Below are 19,749 nucleotides of genomic sequence, written 5' to 3' on the forward strand. Positions count from 1 at the left end.
GAATTTAACTGCTATTAAGAGGAACATGTGGAGGTACTTCTCAGGCCCCACAGGGAAGGCAGCAACAGGCCTAAGGTGCTTTGTTCATCTCTAGAAAGCATTGTTCCTCAAGGAGACCTTTATTGAAAAGCTTTTCTTTCATAACATGCACACGGGTAAACAAGTCAACCGAGTGAGATACTGACTTACAGCCTTCAACTCAGAAGAGCTCTTAGATAATTTATTCACTTATAGAATTAGCACTTTAATGGAAAGCATGCTCTGAGAGAGTATGAGGGAACATGACCCACTGGAAGGTACACAGGTACCTTCTTTGAGGACATTTCTTTTATGCTGAGCTCTGGCAAGTGACTAGGAAGGAATCAGTTGAAGAATGAAATGAGGACTGCAGTTATATGCACAGGCATATGGCCTGAGGAAACAAGTTCTCATGTCAGAACCTAAAGGATGCCCACTGCCAAGAGTGTGAGTAGCAGAGGAGAGCAGGGGAGAGCCCGGGACAGGTAGCTGGTTAGGTATCAGAGCCCAAGTCAGACTGGGCCTTTTGGCCAGGTTAAATTTTATAGATTTTATCCTAGGAATAATGGAAAGCTACTGAGGGTTTTAATCATGGGCTAACATGATCAGATAATTTACTTTAATTGATTCATTCCTTCATTCAACAATGCATCTGTGACCAGACAGGAGGGTATGCACTGGGAGACAGTGTTAACAAGGAGGATATAGCCCTTATTTATGAGGTTGGTAGTCTGGGGGACCTTTGTATTGTTAAGACTAAGTGTTTTGTTTTTGTTTGTATAATCCTTATGCATCCCACTGTGTGGGAGAGTGGGTACCAAGGAAGACTTTGGTTCCCCTTTTCAAGCAAAGCCCATATAATAACATCAAGGACTTCTTATTTTTTTTTTAATTTTTATTTATTTATTTATTTGACAGGGATCACAAGTACGCAGAGAGGCAGGCAGGCAGAGAGAGAGAGGAGGAAACAGGCTTCCTGTTGAGCAGAAAGCCCGATGTGGGGCTCGATGTGGGGCTCGATGTGGGGCTCAATCCTAGGACCCTGAGATCATGACCTGAGCCGAAGGCAGAGGCTTAACCCATTGAGCCACCCAGGCACCCCAACATCAAGGACTTCTAAGTTAAGCAGATCTTCCAGTCCTGGTTCTGTCACACTAGGCAGTAACAACCCATCTTGCAAGGCTGTGGCAACGGTTAAATGGGAGCATGTGTTTAGAAGCTGGTATATGGGAGGCATTCAACGAAAGTAGCCATTTTTCAAACTAGTAGCCAATGTGTGTTTACTATAAGCAAACACTGTGCCAAGAATCAGAGTATAAATAAGACTATGACATGATCCCTTTTCTGACAGATCCTAGGGAAGACAACAAACAATATCCTAAGGAAGACAGACACCTGGGCACTTAACTATACAGTGGCTGATTTGATCAAACCTAGAAAATACGTATAGTACTTTGGGAGCCACAGGAAAGTGGGGGTGCCTTCTGAATTAAGCTTTCTAGGATTTCCGGGAGTTATAGGGTAGGAGGGGACATTTCATAAAGAGAGAATGAGTGCACCTAAACTATGTGGAGAGTTCACCAGATATAGTTCAGTGAAGGTATAATGGATAGCTTTTGGTGACAGACTGGTGGGTTAAAAAGAAACAAAAATATTAAAGGTGCACTTTGGGATTGATCAGAAAATGACACCTGTAAATAAAAGAATTTGGAGCTGTTAAGTTAAAGAGAAAATATGTTAAAGAGAAAATATGAAACCTGTTTTTGATATATGGTTTAAAAAAACTACAAAGATTACAGGAATAAGGATGGAGAAGCAACTTTTTGTTGTAACATTTTAGATGAAATTTAAAGAAGATTGTTAGGGACAAATGCTGTTACTGATTATAAAAGCTACTTACTGATGATATAAATACTTAAGAAAATACTGAGGTCATTGTGGGTATAAAAGGAAAAGAAGAGATGGGTGGCAACTTCAGGGAGATAAGTGAGACCAAAAGAAGGTGGTTAGTCTGTTTACAATGATTGTTGAAGAATTCTTCATTGAGAGTTAATGGAAATGGGATAATTAGAGGGAGAGGTGAGGAAAGGCATACTCAGGGAAACAAAGATCAGAAAGACTGCAGAACTCCTTCCATTTTCATGACACTCTAGTTTTCCACAAAGCACTTTCACTGTCTTTCTAATGCTCATGTGAGCTTTGCAAGGTAAGCATTATTTATCAGCATTTCAAGGAAAGTAAACTGATTCGATATAAGCTTCAAATAAGATCCACTGTGCCTTAATGAGCTACTAAATGTCTGCGGTACAATCCTCACACTTTTATGAAAACAATGTTTGATCATTGATATATGATCCTCTTAGACTTCTTACATTGTAAAACTGCAGAGCCACCCTTGGAATTACACCCTCCGATGAAAATCCCTTTCACTTCAAAAGACCATTGTGAACTAAATGTCCACAGCACAATTTGCCATGCTATTTTGCTTACTTATGCTGTTTGAAACCCTTCACCTTTTCTTTCCGCCATTACTAGACCCTCCTCAAACTGACCCCAAGATACTTTGGTAGAAATTGCCCTTTTCTTCATCTTGTATTTTTTTCTTGATTTTTAAAAAAGATTTTATTTATTTGAGAGAAAGAGACAGTAAGAGAGAGCATGAAAGAGAGAGCATGAAAGGTCAGAGGGAGAAGTAGACTCCTTGTGGAGCTGGGAGTCTGATGCGGGACTAGATCCCAGGACTCCGGGATCATGACCTGAGCTGAAAGCAGTTGCTTAACCAACCGAGCCATCCAGGTGCCCTTTTTCTTGATTTTTATGGATGATGTCTGCTTTTGTACTTTCAGTCAAAAGATGTTCCTCTTGGAAAGCCCTTTATGGGCCTCAAAATTTAAAAAAAAAGAAAAAGAAAAAAAAGCTTAGGTTGTTCCCACCTTAATAGCATGGTTTATCATGGAGTGTCAGGACACTTTGGACAAGCCCTCTACTTTTTGTAACTTCTGGTATAATTGCTGGAACTTTCCCAAATTAGGGGCACTCCAGTGTACAAGAAAGGGCTGAAAGGGGCAAATGAGTGAGATATCTACAAGATTTAAAGACTGCCAAACCCTTTTATCTTTGCAGTGCTTTCAACCTGATGGAGAGAAAAGTAGAACACAAAACTGTTGGGGGGGGGGGTTGTGGTTTTGGGTTTTTTTGGTTGTTGTTTTTTTTGTTTGTTTGTTTTTTGTTTTTTTTGCATTATGTTCTTAAATGGGAGAGAGGGAAAGGAAGAGAGGAGGAAAAATGAATAATAGAAAGATTTCAATATTTCTATTATTTTTGCCTAAGGAAGGTAAAATGAAGGCTAAGGTTCAACCATTTATTTCCTAACCAACTCCCTTAAAATTGTTTAGGTGCACATGACCTTGTTAAAATTACTTCTGTTCTACTATTAAAGAAGTGCTACTAGATTTAATTTTTGAAAGGGACATACTTGTATCCACATTTCTTTAAAAGTTTCTATTATGATAGATTGTCACTATGTATTGTCCAGATATATCAAGTATATATTTAGAATTGAGCTGACATGTGTGTATTATCTTTTGCTACTATGTTATTACTTATATTAATTTTATCTAAAACATTTTTAAGTCATTCACAGCAGAATTTAGCATACAACTTGTTCATTTATTGAATTAATTTATTGGTCCTTTTTATTCATCTAGCTAATTTACAGAGAATCTGAAATGTGAAAACAACTTTTTAAAGTTCCTTGGGATGCTGTTATGTAAAGAGCTTTATTTAGAAAGCTAATCAGATACACAGGTTTAATGTGGTTATCAGCTCGCTTAATTAGACATCAAATTATAGCGAATCGTTTGAAAGGATTTAAATGGAATGCGAAGAAACGACGCTTCTTAGATCTGGTCTCCATTTGTAGCTTTATACATTGCTTTCCCTCTTCACGTCCCCGTATTATCACAGGAAGAAGACTCCAGGGCTCTCGGATCAGAACGGTAAAGGAGCCCAGAAGAGCGAGCGGAAACGCGTGCCCAAGTCCTCGGCGCCGCCGGCAGAGGGGGCCGTGGAAGAGCGCGAGCGGAAAGAAAGGCGGGAAAGCCGAAGGCTTGAGAAAGGGAGGTCACAAGACTACCCAGACGTGCCGGAAAAGCGAGAGGACCGCAAAGCGGCGGACGACGAGAAGCAAAGGAAAGAGGAGGAGTACCAGACCAGGTACCGCAGCGATCCGAACCTGGCGCGGTACCCGGTGAAACCGCCGCCGGAGGAGCAGCAGATGCGCATGCACGCCCGCGTGTCCCGTGCGAGGCACGAGCGGCGCCACAGCGACGTGGCTCTCCCGCGCACGGAGGCGGGCACCGCGCTGCCCGAGAGCAAGGCCGGCAAGCGCGCACCGGCCGCCCCCAGGGTCTCGCCGCCGGAGTCGCCGCGGCCCTATTCGGCGGAGAGGACTGCGGAAGCCAGGGCGCCGGGCGCCAAGCAGCTCACGAACCACAGCCCGCCGGCACCCAGGCATGGGCCGGTCCCCGCAGAAGCCCTGGAGCCCAAAGCCCAGGAGCCCCTCAGGAAGCAGAGCCGCCTGGACCCCAGCTCCGCCGTCCTCATCAGAAAGTCCAAGCGCGAGAAGGTGGAGACGATGCTGCGGAACGACTCCTTGAGCTCCGATCAGTCCGAGTCGGTGCGGCCGTCTCCGCCCAAGCCGCACCGGTCCAAGAGGGGCGGCAAAAAGCGGCAGATGTCGGTGAGCAGCTCGGAGGAGGAGGGCGTGTCCACGCCGGAGTACACCAGCTGCGAGGACGTGGAGCTCGAGAGCGAGAGCGTCAGCGAGAAAGGTAAGGCGGAGAGGGGCTCCGGCAGGCACCCGGAAGCTGCTGAGCCTCGGAGGCGCGCCGCGTGTGCGGGGACCCGGAGGCGCGGGTGTGCGGAGCTCGGAGGTGCGCGCGTAGGGAGATCCGAGGCGCGTATGTGCGGGGGTGGGGGGGCGGGGGGAGGAGAAGTGCGGGTCGGAAGGTGTAACGTGATGACCGTACTTAACACTGCAGTATGGTGTGTTAGAAAGTTCTGAGGGTAGATTTGAAAAGTTCACATCACAGGGGAAAAACGAATTCTAGCTAGGTAGGAAGGTGGATGCTAGCTAAACTTATTTTGGTAATCATTTCGCTCTCTGTCAGATCATTATGCGGTATGTCTTAAAATTTATACGGAGCTGTATGTCAATTATATCTCCATAGTTCCGTAGAAATGGGGAAAAAGTGCGGCGTGGAATGCGCACAGACACAGCCTCACAGAGAATAGAGTAGAAGGTTTTAGCTTGGTTGTTGCTAGCTTCCTTTTTGGTAGAATTTTGTAACATAATCACAAGCTTCAAATTTGGGTTACAAAAGTTCTTAAGGACTTTGGCTCTTGTCACTCTGGGAAATTCAGTATGCAGTCTTGTGTTTTAAAATATTATTTTGGGTGTGGATTTTGGGGAAAACACATTTCTAGGAAACCAAAACTATTCCTGAGAAAGGGGAATTTTTTTTTTTTTAACTTTAGTGGTGTGATACTCCAGAGATGTAGAATTTTTCAAGTTTTGGGTCAATCTTCTTCACAGCTTGGGAAGAAAGTATACCATGCTGATGTTATATATTGTTCTGGATAGTAACTTTGTAGTTCAAAGTTTATTTTACCTATCACATTACAAAACATTTTGGAGCATTGTGTGATAAGCTGACTTTTGGTCTTGTTCTGCCATGTACAATACCTTGACCACATGTAGCTATTTAAATTAATTTACAATTAAAGAAACTTAAAAATTCTGTTCCCCAGTCACACTAGCCACATTTCAAGTGCTCAAGAGCAATCATCACAGAAAGTTCCTTTAGATAACTTAATACAGGTCTGGAAAATACTTCAATTTATTGTTGAAATTATGTATTTCTTTCATTTTGCTATTCACTCACATTTAATTTGGCCACAGTCCTAAATTGGGTGGCGGTGGTCATCATCTTTGTTGTAATGTTTCTTAGTAACATTGTGGAGTAACTATTTTTAGAGATTTCTGGCTTGTCTTAGAGTTGTTAAATTTTATACTAAATATTACAAATTTATAAAAAAGCAACTTTGCTTTCTCATTTTCTCTATCATCAAACTGCTGTGTCCTCTGTCTAGTTTCTCCCTCTCTCTACATAGATAGATAGATAGATAGATATACATATACAAACATATATCCATCTAGGTATTTATCTGTCTAGATAGATGGCTGGATGTATAGATAGATGTCTGGGTGAATGGATATATTTGGGAATAGTTAAGAATGTCCATTCCGTCGTAATTACTGCGTCTCAAGTTAAAATAGCTGTTTTGGGACAGTGATTTGGGAAGAGATTACTTAGCAGAATGTGTATATCATGTTGTAAGTTTCAGGGCAAGGGAAGACTGTCACCATGGAATAAAATTGATAGGGCAGTGGGAGACAGAAATTAAAGTATTATATGTACGTGGGATCATTTGGCTCTTTAAGCATACCTTCTGACGACTTATGTTTGACTTCAGTGTCAGTGTGCGTATATTTATGCATATTGTGAATGACTTTTTTAAAAGTTACATGGTGGGACACTTGGGTGGCTCCGTTGGTTGAGGATCTGACTTTTGGTTGTAGCTGCGGTGGTCATCTCAAGGTTGTGGAATGGAGCCCCACTGGGGCACCACACTCAGTGGGAAGTCGTCTTCTCCTTCTCCCTCTGTTGTACTCCCCTTACCCCCATCTCTCCCTGCTCTAAAATAAATAAATCTTTAAAAACCACATGGTGAGGATAGTCTTGCGGCCTTCTGTGCCTTAGCATTGTTTTATAAACACATATGGTTCTCTCCTGAAATAATAAATGTTAAATAAAAACGTAATGGGTATGCTTAATTGGTGTGCAGATAACTCTTAATGGCCATAACTATATATATAACTATATATATAACTATATATATAACTATATATATAGTTATATCCATTAAGAGTTATCTTAATATACAAATTATACAAATTTACAAATTATACAAATTATACAAATCTTAATATACAAAATATACAAATTACTTATATGGATATACATATATATATGTATATTTTCCCATTTCTTACATTAAGGACTCTACATCAGTTCTTACTGAATATGTATTTTAAATCACAGTGGGCATCGAATCAGATAGAATTGAATCTCACAACTATTTACAATACCAACAGATTGTGAAAGGAAAAATGACTAGTGGCTTGGGTATTGGGAGGATGGAACTGGTATAATGTGAGGAACTTACTGACTTTGCTCACTCTCTCCCTTCTTTTGGAATTACTATTCTGGGAACACTGGTGACTATACACACACCTCTGAAGTTGGGCTTCAATCTCTTCTGGGAACACAGGAGCATCACATGTGCCATTGTCTCAAACAACTCTTTTCTCTTATAATTAGTCTCATTTTCAATAAATGCCTTGAAAATAAGCTCCAGTCAAATAGTTGCCTTATTCTAATATTTTTAACTGATCCCAACTCATTGTTTACAAAATGAAACATTAGCTGTAAATAACATACTTTTTAAGCAGTGTAGCAGAGACATTTCCTCTTTCAAAATGAATTAGAAATTCCACTCTCTGTAATATTGATTAATGGCTTTATTACCAAACCCCACCATTGTCTACTTAAAGGACAATCTAGGGAACCAGCCATGATAATCTACAGTGTACTGTAACTCTGCACAAATTACTTAACCTCCGTGAGTACTAGTTCACTGGTTGGCTCAATGAAGATGAGTGTCCACTATCCACATGGTAAGATTACTGAGGGGTTTCATGAGATGTTGCATGTAAAGTAGGATGCTACATTAGCATTCTTCCTGTTTTGACTTTTCCTGTGGTACCTATGCCATAGATATCTAATATCACAATGAGTGTGAGGTAATCAATCATATGTATAAGACATAAAGAAAAGGTAAAAACTGTTTTTATGTCCTATAAGATTAATGGAGCAAGAAGAGGAAAAATGGTTTGGGAAGAGCTGTCTTAGGAGAGTGGATGCCATGTTTTGAGTTTCAGGGTCAAGGGAAGATTATCCCCATATAATAAAATTTAAAGGGCAGTGGGAGACAAATTGAAATTGCATTTTAATTATAGCCCATTATTTTGGATTCTGGACTCAGTTCCAGTGTGTGTGTGTGTGTGTGTGTGTGTGTGTGTGTGTGCGCGCGCACGCGCGTGTGTGTGTGACACAGAGAGAGAGAGAGAATGACTTGCCACACCAACAAGCAACTCTCATATACCAGCAGAATGTCCTAGTGAATTCAACTTAATTCAATTCTGATGTTTTCTATCTAGAGATAGCCTCAAATCCCACAGGTTAAGGGCTCAGTCCCAAAGACTGCTCTCCACTTCAGATGCCTGTCATAAGCCCAAGTTGTTACCTATGCTTCTCACTGACAGCCTTCTCAGAGGCTCCCACAACCTGCTCCATGGGTTTGATTAATTTCTTAGAGATGCTCACAGAATTTAAGAAACTCATTTGGATTCTAGGTAACTAATTTATTGTAAGATGATATAACTTGGGAACAACCAGGTGGAAGAGATGCATAGTGCAGGTTCTGAGGAAAGGGCACAGAGCTCTCATGCCCTCTCCAGGTATGCCGTGCCCCTAGCACCTCCATGTGCTTCCTACCTGGGAGTTCTCAGAACCTAGTAGGCAGAGTTGATTAACTCATTGACTATTGGCAATTGGTTCAACCTCCAGTCCCTTTCTTCCAGGAAGTCGGGGGACTGGAACCTAAAATTCCAATCCTCTAATCACATGATTGGTTCTCCAAGCAAACAGTCCCCATCCTTAGGTGTGGTCCATAAGTCACCTTGGTAAGTGCTGGCTTCTGAAGCACATGTACTAATAGTCACCTTATTATCCTAACAAAAGATGCCTTTATGGCTTTCATCACTTGGGGGATTCCAAGTTTTTTATTTTTAATTTTTTTAAAGATTTTATTTATTTCGGAGAGAGAGAGGAAGAGAGCGAGCGCATAAGTAGGGGGAGGGGCAGAGGCAGGCTCCCCACTGAGCAAGGAGCTGGGCCCCAGGACCCTGGGATCCTGACCTGAGCCAAAAAGCAGATGGTTAACCCACTGAGCCACCAGAGCACCCCAGAAAAACCCAATGATTTTAGAAGCTCTTTACTAGAACCTTCACTAAGACCAAATATATATTTCTTATTTGTTGTAAGACACAGTATTACATCCATTCATTTGCTAGTTCAGTTTAAGAGTTACACATATAATTAAACATTAAACACAATGCTTGGCTCTCTTATTCTGTTCAGGCTCCAAAAAAAAATTTTTTTTTGCCCCAGACTAGGTAGTGTATTAATGACAGAAATTTATATCTTACTATTTTTTTTATTTTATTTATGTATTTATTTATTTTATTTATTTGACAGAGAAATCACAACTAGGCAGAGAGGCAGGCAGAGAGGCAGGCAGAGAGAGAGGAGGAAGCAGGCTCCCCGCAGAGCAGAGAGCCCGATGTGGGGTTCGATCCCAGGACCCTGGGATCATGACCTGAGCCGAAGGCAGAGGCTTTAACCCACTGAGCCACCCAGGCGCCCCTATATCTTATTATTTTAAAGGCTGGGAAGTCCAAGGTCAAGATGCCCACTTGGTCGAGTTCTGTTAAAACCCCTCTACGTGGTTCATAGCTAGTACCTTCTTGCTATTTCCTCACTTGGTTGAAGGGGCTGGGGAGCTTTTTGGGGTTTCTCATAAAAACACTATCCCATTTATGAAGGCCCACCTTTGCTACCTAAGTACAACCTAAAGGTCCCGCCTCCTAATACATCATCTCTGGGGTTTAGGATTTCAACATGTGAATTTTGGGGGGACAGAACATTTAGACCATATCACTGACATAAGATAGCTACTTACTGTGTGTATACCATTTTTGTCATTGATATTATTATTCTAATTTTATCATTATGCAGTTGGTTTATTTTTTGTCAGCAAATATGTATTTAACACTTTCCATATATAAACTGTTATTTAAAAAAGATAAAATATGGGAGATATGGAGAGGGTGGTTGAGTGGTTGGGTTATGGACACTGGGGAGGGTATGTGCTATGGTGAGTGCTGTGAAGTGTGTAAACCTGGCGATTCAAAGACCTGTACTCCTGGGGCTAATAATATATTATATGTGAATAAAAAAATTAAAAATCTTTTTAAAAAGAAAAGAAGAAAAAAAAAGATTAAATATATGTTTCTTGCCCTCATAGAGTTTACATTCTGTAGAGAAATAAGCAAAGAAAATTATACCATGAAATGTGTTTCATTTCTCCACAGTTTAATAAATGCCTCAAAGGGGGCTTCTGGGTGGCTCAGTGGTTTAAAGCCTCTGCCTTTGGCTCAGGTCATGATCCCAGGGTCCTGGGATCGAGCCCCACATTGGGCTCTCTGCTCCGCAGGGAGCCTGCTTCCCTCTCTCTCTCTCTGCCTGCCTCTCTGCCTACTTGTGATCTCTCTCTCTCTGTCAAATAAATAAATAAAATTAAAAAAAAATAAATGCCTCAAAGGGACATTTTTTTCTAGGTATGTTGATATAATTTTGCTATGTCCTAAAATTCAACAAAAAAAAGATGACCTAGTCAAATGGCATCTGGAAGGCAACACAGCCTTTATATTCAACATAATCTTTTATGTATGGTATAATTCCACTCATATACCCCCCCCCCCCCACACACACAGAGGGATTAACAGTGAGCTCTAGTGGGCTTGTCTCAAAATTGAGATCAGTTATCACATGTTTTCAAAGTGAATGCCATATTGCTTTTGCCATTTGGGGAAAATTGGGCATCTTTTGTCTCTTAGTTTATAAATGTTAAAACATAAATTTCTTTTTGAAGAAAAAGATAGTGAACTAATTCTTGTTTACAAGATAGCAGTTGAGTATAAATGAAATGTGTAATGTGACCCATTGGGGCAAGGTCTCATAAAGATTTGTGCTTCAAGGAATCAAGTAGAGAGGTCTGAGAAGAAAGAAAGAGACAAAGATGGTGCCAGTGTAGAGGAGAGAAAGAAATGGTACCAGTTCTGAGAAGAAACACGGAAGTTTTGCTGTCTTGATCAGGGGAGTTAAGCTACTTACACTTAACAAAGAACTTAAAGTCTAAATCCTCCACAGAGCCAGTTGGAAGAAGAGCCTGACATTGGATAACAGGATTTCCTTTTTTATCCCCTCCCGCTTACTGACTTTGAATAAACTCAGAAAATGCAACACAAATTGATTATACCTTTTAAAGTCCTCTGTGCACAGCTTCTGAGGTCAGCCTGTATAACAAGGGCTAACTGGTTCGTTTTTAACTATTACTGTTAGGCAGTGTTTAGCAGTCCTTTTAGGAGCATGTGATATCTGGATTACTCTAAGAAATGATACCTGCAAGGGTATCAAATAAGACTATGGACTTTTAATACCAGGTGTGAACTTTCCCCCTAAAGACAAAGACTGTTTCCATGGGCCAGAGTATAGGGTTTAGGTATTGTGAATTATTGACTATTAAGTTGTGTACCTAACAACTTAATCGTTGGGGAATCAGGAACAAGAGTTGGAAACCCTTGCAAAAATCAGGTACTAAGTTCTTTAAATGTAAATGTAATTCTTTATGTTATTCTTTAATCATTAAACTTTAAACATTAAACATTAAAATATTGGGACTATCCTCTTTGCGCTCCAGCAGTACCATGCCTACTGTTGACAGAACTTTTGATTCTGACCAAAAGCTGCTGAGTTACTTGTGTATTTTGACAGTGAAGAATGTACTTTAAATCCTTTTGGTAGTCTTGGTCCTTCTTCCTATAACTTAAGAGGGCTTGCAATTAAAAAATTTGGTCAGATTTATTTATATATTGGTTTATATGTAATATTACATGAATATTGGATAATACACATGATATTAAACAAAGTATCTACAAAATATCTACTGCATTCCAGGCACACAGTGCTAGGTTCTAGAGGTCCAGTGATTAAATAAATAAATACACACATATAGCCATGGTTTCTGCCTTCATGACATTTTTTTATTGGCTATCCAGAGGATTCTTACTGGGGACTTTATCGAGAGACAGGATGCACTAAGATAAAATCAGGTTCTTTGGTAAGAATTTGGCTACAGACATTAAAAAAAAAATTGTAAGCTGAAAACAATAATAACTTAAAACAACTTCATCTTCAAATGACTGCCCAAACCTAAGCATTGATTTTTCTTACCCAATGAGATCCCATAAAAGTGAAGAAAAAGGAAGTGAGCCATGAGCAGATGAGATGTTTTTAGAATGGAAAGAAGAAAGTAGCCTACCCAGCTTTATTTTGTGTTTTTTATTTTTTTATTTCAAGTTTTTATTTAAATTTAATTAGTTAACATATATGTGGTAAAATTGGCTTCAGGTATAGAAGTTAGTAATTCATCACTTACATATATTACCCAGTACTCATCACAGCAATTGCCCTCCTGAATACCCATCACCCACTTAGCCCGACCCCTCACCCACCTCCCTTCCAGCAACCCTCAGCATGTTCCCTATAGTTAAGAGTCACTTATGGTTTGTTTCCCTGTTTTTCTCTCTCTCTTTTCTCCTTCCCCTATGTTCATCTCTTTTGTTTCTTAAATTCCACATATGAGTGAAATTATGCAGTATTTCTTCCTCTGACTGACTCATTTCCCTTAGCATAATACACTCTAGCTCCTACTTTTAGACATAAAGCGGTTTCCAAGTGAATGAGAGTGTGGTGGTGAAGAAGACTATTTGCCACGAAGCACCTCATGGAAACTTGAGACCCAGATGCCAGAGTCTGTGCAGCAGGAAGTGAGGAGAGCTTCAGACTGGCAGATTCATTCAACATTTGTTGACAGAGCAACAGCGTCACTCTGTTTGTTCTCCTTACTATTCCCTCCTCCTCTTTACCCCCTGCTGACAGCAAGAGCAGCCCCTCTCTGAAGGCCCAGGTAGAAATCCAGAAGAAATGCAATGAACCGCCTGAGCAAAAGCCAGATTTTCGATTTGTTGCCCCCGCACCCATACGGCTTAATGCGGAGTTCCATATGTTGTTTACCTTAAAGTGAAGGCTGCCAGCTCCCAAGTTCCATTCATTCACAGATGCTGGAGACACTGTTAGTGTCCATTACAGCAGCGTGGCTAAAAAGACCTACGTGGAAATTCTCACCAGCTACACACAGAAATCCAGCCAGGATTCAGTCTTCAGTGTGAATGCACAACGATGGCCACAAACTATGAAGAGCGCCAGCAGGAGGAGCTAAAAAAAAAAAAAAAAAATCAAGATGAGTAAGTAGACCCTACAAGTAAGAAGTTAGTTCAGGAGCAGAAGGGTGCTTAGAAACCAAACAGTACGAAATGCCACATTCCTGGTCAAGTTTGACACATCCCGAAATGCCTATGCCCCACCCCTAGGGCAGCTTCCTCGCCCACACAGGATACTCTGTGTAAAATATTTTTTGAAAAATGTAAGTTATTAACTAAGTTTAAAGGGAAAGCTCTGGGTACCAAAACCCGTAACACTGACACACTTGGACAGGGATATCTGGACAAGATATGAGACTATATAACCGGACTGAAGATCACAAACTTGTCGCAGGTATGAGTTGATTCTCCTAGCCAGGAAGTGAAATAACTTGATCTGAGACATTAGAATAACAGCTGATGCAAAGCCTGTAAACCGCTTTCGGTCCAAAAAAAGAAGTAAACGTGAAACTGAAACTGACCCATGAGGAAACACATAGGAGCTCAGAGGATGAGTCCAGAGGTTATAATTGTGAAACATAGGAGAAAGTTTAACACCATTAAAAATGCCAAGGAAAAAGGGAAAAAATCTATAAACTTTTAGAGGTTAAGAAATGAACTAGGTCATTTACACAACAGGAAGGGTTAAACTGGCCACAGACTTCCATCAGCAGTAGATTCTAGACTATAACTGTTCAGTACCTTTAAAGTATATGGACCAATATACACAATGGAGTATTATGCCTCCATCAGAAAGGACGAATACCCAACTTTTGTAGCAACATGGACAGGACTGGAAGAAATTATGCTGAGCGAAATAAGTCAAGCAGAGAGAGTCAAGTATCATATGGTCTCACTTATTTGTGGAGCATAACAAATAACATGGAGGACATGGGGAGATGGAGAGGAGAGGGAGTTGAGGGAAACTGGAAGGGGAGATGAACCATGAGAGACTGTGGACTCTGAAAAACAACCAGAGGGTTATGAAGGGGCGGCGGGAGGGGGTGGGGTGTGGTGGGAGGTTGAGGAACCAGGTGGTGGGTAATAGGGAGGGCACGTACTGCATGGAGCACTGGGTGTGATGCCAGAACAATGAACACTGTTATGCTGTAAATAAGCAAATAAAAATAAATTAATTAATTTAAAAAAAAAAAAAGTATATGGACCAAAACCCTTTGAAACTACAATTCTGTGCACATCCAAACCATCAGTCACCTCCAGGTTCCCAGGAAACCTACTTTGCAGTTTCCTTCTGAGAAAATTATTTAAAGATGTATCATTCAAGAAAACTTACAATAATAATCAAAATAGTGAGACAAATTAGAAACAAGAAATAGTAGAGCTATCCCAGGAATCCAGTGCAAAGAAATCCCTGAATGACATTGTGTGTAGAAAGAGAGCTGTAAAATTTAAAACCAGAGACCATTTCTAGGAGGCTCCTTAAAGAAAATCTTTACTAAGGATAATGTCATGGATTCCAAGAAATATCCAATGACTGATGGGTTACATGACATTATTAACCAGGTAAGGAAAGGCTGTCTCTTTTTTCAGCAATAAAAAGGAACAAACACTGAGAAAAAAACAGAAAAGCAAACAAACGAAAAAAAAAAAAAATCTGTTAAGGAAAATAAAGTTTCAAATATGAAGAAGGGGCACCTGGGTGGCTCAGTGGGTTAAAGCCTCTGCCTTCAATGCAGGTCATGATCCCAGAGTTCTGGGATCGAGCCCCACACTGGACTCTCTGCTCAGTGGGGAGCCTGCTTCCTCCTTTCTCTGCCTGCCTCTCTACCTACTTGTGATTTCTGTCAAATAAACAAATAAAATCTTAACTGATAGTACATACCTAAAAAAGGAAATTGAAACTTCTGCACATTATTTTTACCTGGTTCTGGAGTATTTATATGTAATAATATTGTAAGTGCCTCTTACCGTTTTTCATTTTGTAGAATAAACTCCATCCTACATCGAATACTTATATATGTTTACATAATTGAATAAATGTTTTGTCTGCATTGGGTTGCCTGGGTGGCTCAGTTGTTAAGCATCTGCCTTTGGCTCAGGTCATGATCCCAGGGTCCTGGGATAGAGCCCCACATCGGGCTCCTCGCTAAGCAGGAAGCCTGCTTCTCCCTCTCCCACTCCCCCTGCTAGTGTTCCCTCTCTCACTGTGTCTCTCACTCTCTCTCTGTCAAATAAATGAATAAGATCTTTTAAAAAAATTTTTTTTTTTTTTTGTCCATGTCAAAATAAAGGTAAAACTGACCAACCTGGGGGTGAAAGGATTTGGACAGGGGAGAAGTGCAGTTAACACATGAATATTCTCATCTAGAATGTTCAAAAGTTAAAATTTTTAACTGTTCAAATTTTAGGACAAGAAATACAGGATTATGTAGATTATGTATATTTAAATACAGAAGTATAAAAGGAGAAATAAAACTGTTGGCTTTTGAAAGCAAAAGGGCATAAAGTGAGCTAAGGGCTCTAATGAGGGGCACCTGGATCACTCAGTCAGTTAAGCATCTGCCTTCAGCTAGGGTCATGATCCCAGGGTCCTGGGATTGAGTCCCACATCAGGCTCCCTGCTCAGCAGGGGAGCCTGCTTCTCCTTCTGCCTGCCTCTCCCCATGCTTCTTCTGTCTTTTTTTCTCTGTCAAATAAATAAAATCTTTAAAAAAATAGTCTCTACGTTTTAACCATAGGTATTATCTTTTTTTTTTTTAAAGATTTTATTTATTTATTTGACAGAGATCACAAGTAGGCAGAGAAGCAGGTAGAGAGAGGGGGCGGGAAGCAGGCTCCACACTGAGCAGAGAGCCTGATGTGGGGCTCGATCCCAGGACCCTGGGATCATGACCTGAGCGGAAGGCAGAGGCTCAACCCACTGAGCCACCCAGGTGCCCCGACCATAGGTATTATCTTAATATTAGAAAGCAGTAAATAATATCTCCAAAAAGGCAGTCAACATATAGAGCAAATTATTTTTAAAAAATTAGAGTGCTTTGAAGGACTAAGAAAATAAATATTTGAAAATAATTTTGAGAAGTGGAATTGATAGCATGGGCAGAGTTATATGAGGGGAAATGAATTATTGTAGCTATGTATCAAGCCTTTATTTAATTTTCATCTTGTGCATGCATTAATTTGATACCCATTTAAATAGGAAAACAAACTGCTATTTAACATCCCCTTCATTAAGTTGCAAATAACCAGTTTTTGTATCTTCTGGGGCCTTTCATAAATGGCATTTTAGCTTCCAGAACTTCAAAACAGCGATGGATCCACATAGAATTGTAAGAGAATTGGCTTCTCTTTTAACTTTTATTGAGTTTCTACTCTATGATAGGCACTTATCAGACTTTGGGACAATATGATTAGAACATAACCCCTGCCCTTAGTGGATCTCTCAGAAGAATCCACCTCATTTCTTTTGTCCTGTTTCCTTTTAGGTACTTCATTTCACACAGATTTCATTTAGCTACTTCCATTTCACACAGATGCTGATGAACACAATTTTATAGACCTCTGCCTCCACTTCTTAACTTTCAACCCAATGCTTTCTCTAACATCTTTTTAAGTTTACCCTCTTAATCTATTCAGAGGAAAGAGATTTCTGTAGGGCCAGCAGTTGGACAGGATGACATTTAGTACCAAAGCCCAACAGTTTTACCTGCCCTGGTTTTCTTTGATATTAGAGAGGATAGAGAAGAGAATTGTCACAAAAGAGAAGGGAGACTACTATCTGGTGTTGCTGAGGGACAGGTGAGTTTCTTTCTCCCTTTCAGCTAGTGAAAGAGGCATAATTTAGGCTGTTAGATGCTACAGTTTATATGCCTTACAGGGATTCTGAGAACTAATTTCTTCTTACGGTGGATATGGAATGGACATTAGCTGTTTTAATCATCTGTGCAATTTAAATCTTAGGAAGAGATTGAGAGAACACAAATAACTCTGTGTGTGTGTGCATGTGTGTGGTCTGAGCCAACATGCTAATTCCTAATTTCTAAGAATATGTGTTAAGCAAATTTTGGAAGTCATCATGGTGAGAAGCTGGCTTTTTCTGAGTTACAATTTCTGCCTAATATATAACTACTAAAAAAATCGCCTTGATTCTAAAACAAGAGCTGTGATTAAAAGGAAATTCTATAAAAAGAAAAGAAATGAAGTCTGTAAGTCTAACATGATTATACCCAATAATATTTCTCCTAAAATAATCCATAGCTGGAAATATTAGTCATTTAGTTACAGCTGAAAGAGATTCCTATTCTTGAATCAGGAGAAACTAAATTAAAATCTGGGCTACATTTTCAAAAATAATCACACAAATTTTATATATAATATATGCTTACAATTTTAACATAGAATATTTTAAAAGATTTATAACTAAAGGTCATTTTAAGGGGAAACATTTATGCTTCAAAGTATATTTAGAAAAAGACTTGATATTGATGATTTAGTGCCACTATTTTATCTCAGTAAGTTATTCTTCAGTATCCTTTTAAAATGCAGAATCATACTGCAGTGTTTTTGACCCATTTTATCCAGTGAATGAAAAGGTTGTTCTTACTTTTGGTTCAATTTAACAGAATAACAGAATCTTAGACACAGGAGAGACTTCAAAAGGAAAAAAAAAAAATCTCTCCTTTCCCACACTATTGAACAGAGAAGGAGACATTATGGGTGTTGAGGTCTGCCTGATTTCCTAGCCCCTGTAGCCATTTTCTCTTTGTATCTGGAAGAGCCTGGAACTCATCTTGTCCCTAGCTCCAGCCAGACCTTCTGAGGACTAGCATTTAGCAGTCCATGTACTTGTTCTGTCTGCAGTCTAGACCCAGTCCTAACAGTCTGACTTCTAACATATTCCTGAGCCCAAGCACTACATTTTTGCCATGTTTTGGTTATGTCCCTGGATCTAATTCTGCTCCCAAGTCTGTCTAGAACAATCTTGCCTTGCCCTCACCAATCCCTGTCCAGAAATTAGAAAATGAATGTCTAGATACTGACTTCCCTGAGGCCAACTGCCATACTGGAAGTATGGATATTACCTCCTATATCATTCTTTTTCATACATTGTGGTAGTGGTATCTCTAGTTCTTATTACTATTCTGGATTTAATTGTTATTGCCTGTAACCATCTTTGAGTTCTACCAACTAAGCTGAACTTCTGTAGTTAGGTTGTTTTTGTGTTTTGTGGGTTTTTTTTTCTTTAGGCACCTGTTCCATGCCAAAGAGCAGATTAATTTTAATCCTAGTAAACTCTTCTGAGGCTGAGATAATAGTGTACACTTTAACTAAGACTGTCATAACAAGATACAACTTGATGGCCTAAACAACAGAAACGTGTTTTCCTCATAGTTCTGGAGGCTAGAACTCCAATATCAAGGTATTGGCAGTGTTGGTTTCTTCTGAGATCCATGATAGACAGATGTGTTCCAGGACTTTCTCTATAGCTTGTAGGTGACCATCTCCTCCCTGAGTCTTCACAGTGCCTTCCCTCTGTGTGTTTCCAGATTTCCTCTTCTTATAAGGATACCAGTCATATTGGATTAGAGCCTATTCTAACAACCTCATTTTAATGTGTTTTTTTTTTTTTAAGATTTTATTAGTTTGAGAGAGAGCCAGGAGTGGAGGCAGAGGGAACAGGACAAGCAGAGTTCAGCGCCCACCTGAGGGCTCAATCCCCACCCTGAGATCATGACCTGAGTTGAAGTCAAGAGTCAGACTCTTTACCTACTGAGCCACCCAGGCACACCAGGACCTCATTTTAATTTAAGTATCTCTTTAAAGTCCCTGTCTCCAAACATGATTACATTCTCACTTGGTTTGAGGACTGTAACATATGAATTGGGCAGGGGATGGGGCACAGTTCAGTTCATAACCCTAACATTCATAGTAGGAAAGAAACCAAGTCTTCTGTATACTTATGTACATACATGATAAATAGTAATGTTTGGCATTTGTCTCCATTGTTTTCCACACATAAAAAACAAAAGATCATCAAGAATTTTGTTGAGGGGGAACCTGGATGGCTCAGTTGGCTAAGGCTCTAACTCTTGGTTTCAGCTTGGGTCATGATCTCAGGGTCTTGGAATCTAATCCTGTATAGGGTTCCATGATCAGTGGGGAGTTTGCTTTGGGATTCTCTCCCCTTCTGTCCCTCCCTACCCTGCTCTCTCTCTCTAAAGTAAATAAATGAATCTTTTTAAAAAGAGAATCTTATTGAGTACCTACTTTATGAGGAGAATTGATATCCAAGGTGATGAAGAGACAGTCGTAGGCACAGCCAGAGACCAAATGCAATGTGCTTATTTCTTAACCTCTGTAAGCCTTCAGTTCTTTCACTGGGAATAACTGTACATACCCCATGAAGTAGTTGTTAAGATTAAATTAGATAATGTCATATGGCTCTATGTACCTAGTACCTGACACACAGCAAGTGCTCAACA

At 40.1% G+C, this 19,749-nt stretch overlaps 1 protein-coding gene across 23 annotated transcripts in view; it reads left to right on the forward strand.

Annotated features, from left to right (window-relative positions):
* The window catches only part of RIMS1 (regulating synaptic membrane exocytosis 1), a 497,245-nt gene that overhangs the window by 274,717 nt on the left and 202,779 nt on the right, over positions 1-19,749 (forward strand). For all 23 annotated transcript variants that reach the window (XM_046005310.1, XM_046005328.1, XM_046005316.1 and 20 more), the window contains one exon: positions 3,985-4,850. In XM_046005310.1, the coding sequence (XP_045861266.1) occupies positions 3,985-4,850 (866 nt within the window). The remainder of the gene's footprint in view (positions 1-3,984; positions 4,851-19,749) is intronic.

This window comes from Meles meles, chromosome 5 (assembly GCF_922984935.1).
Source record: "Meles meles chromosome 5, mMelMel3.1 paternal haplotype, whole genome shotgun sequence".
Lineage (NCBI taxonomy): Eukaryota > Metazoa > Chordata > Mammalia > Carnivora > Mustelidae > Meles > Meles meles.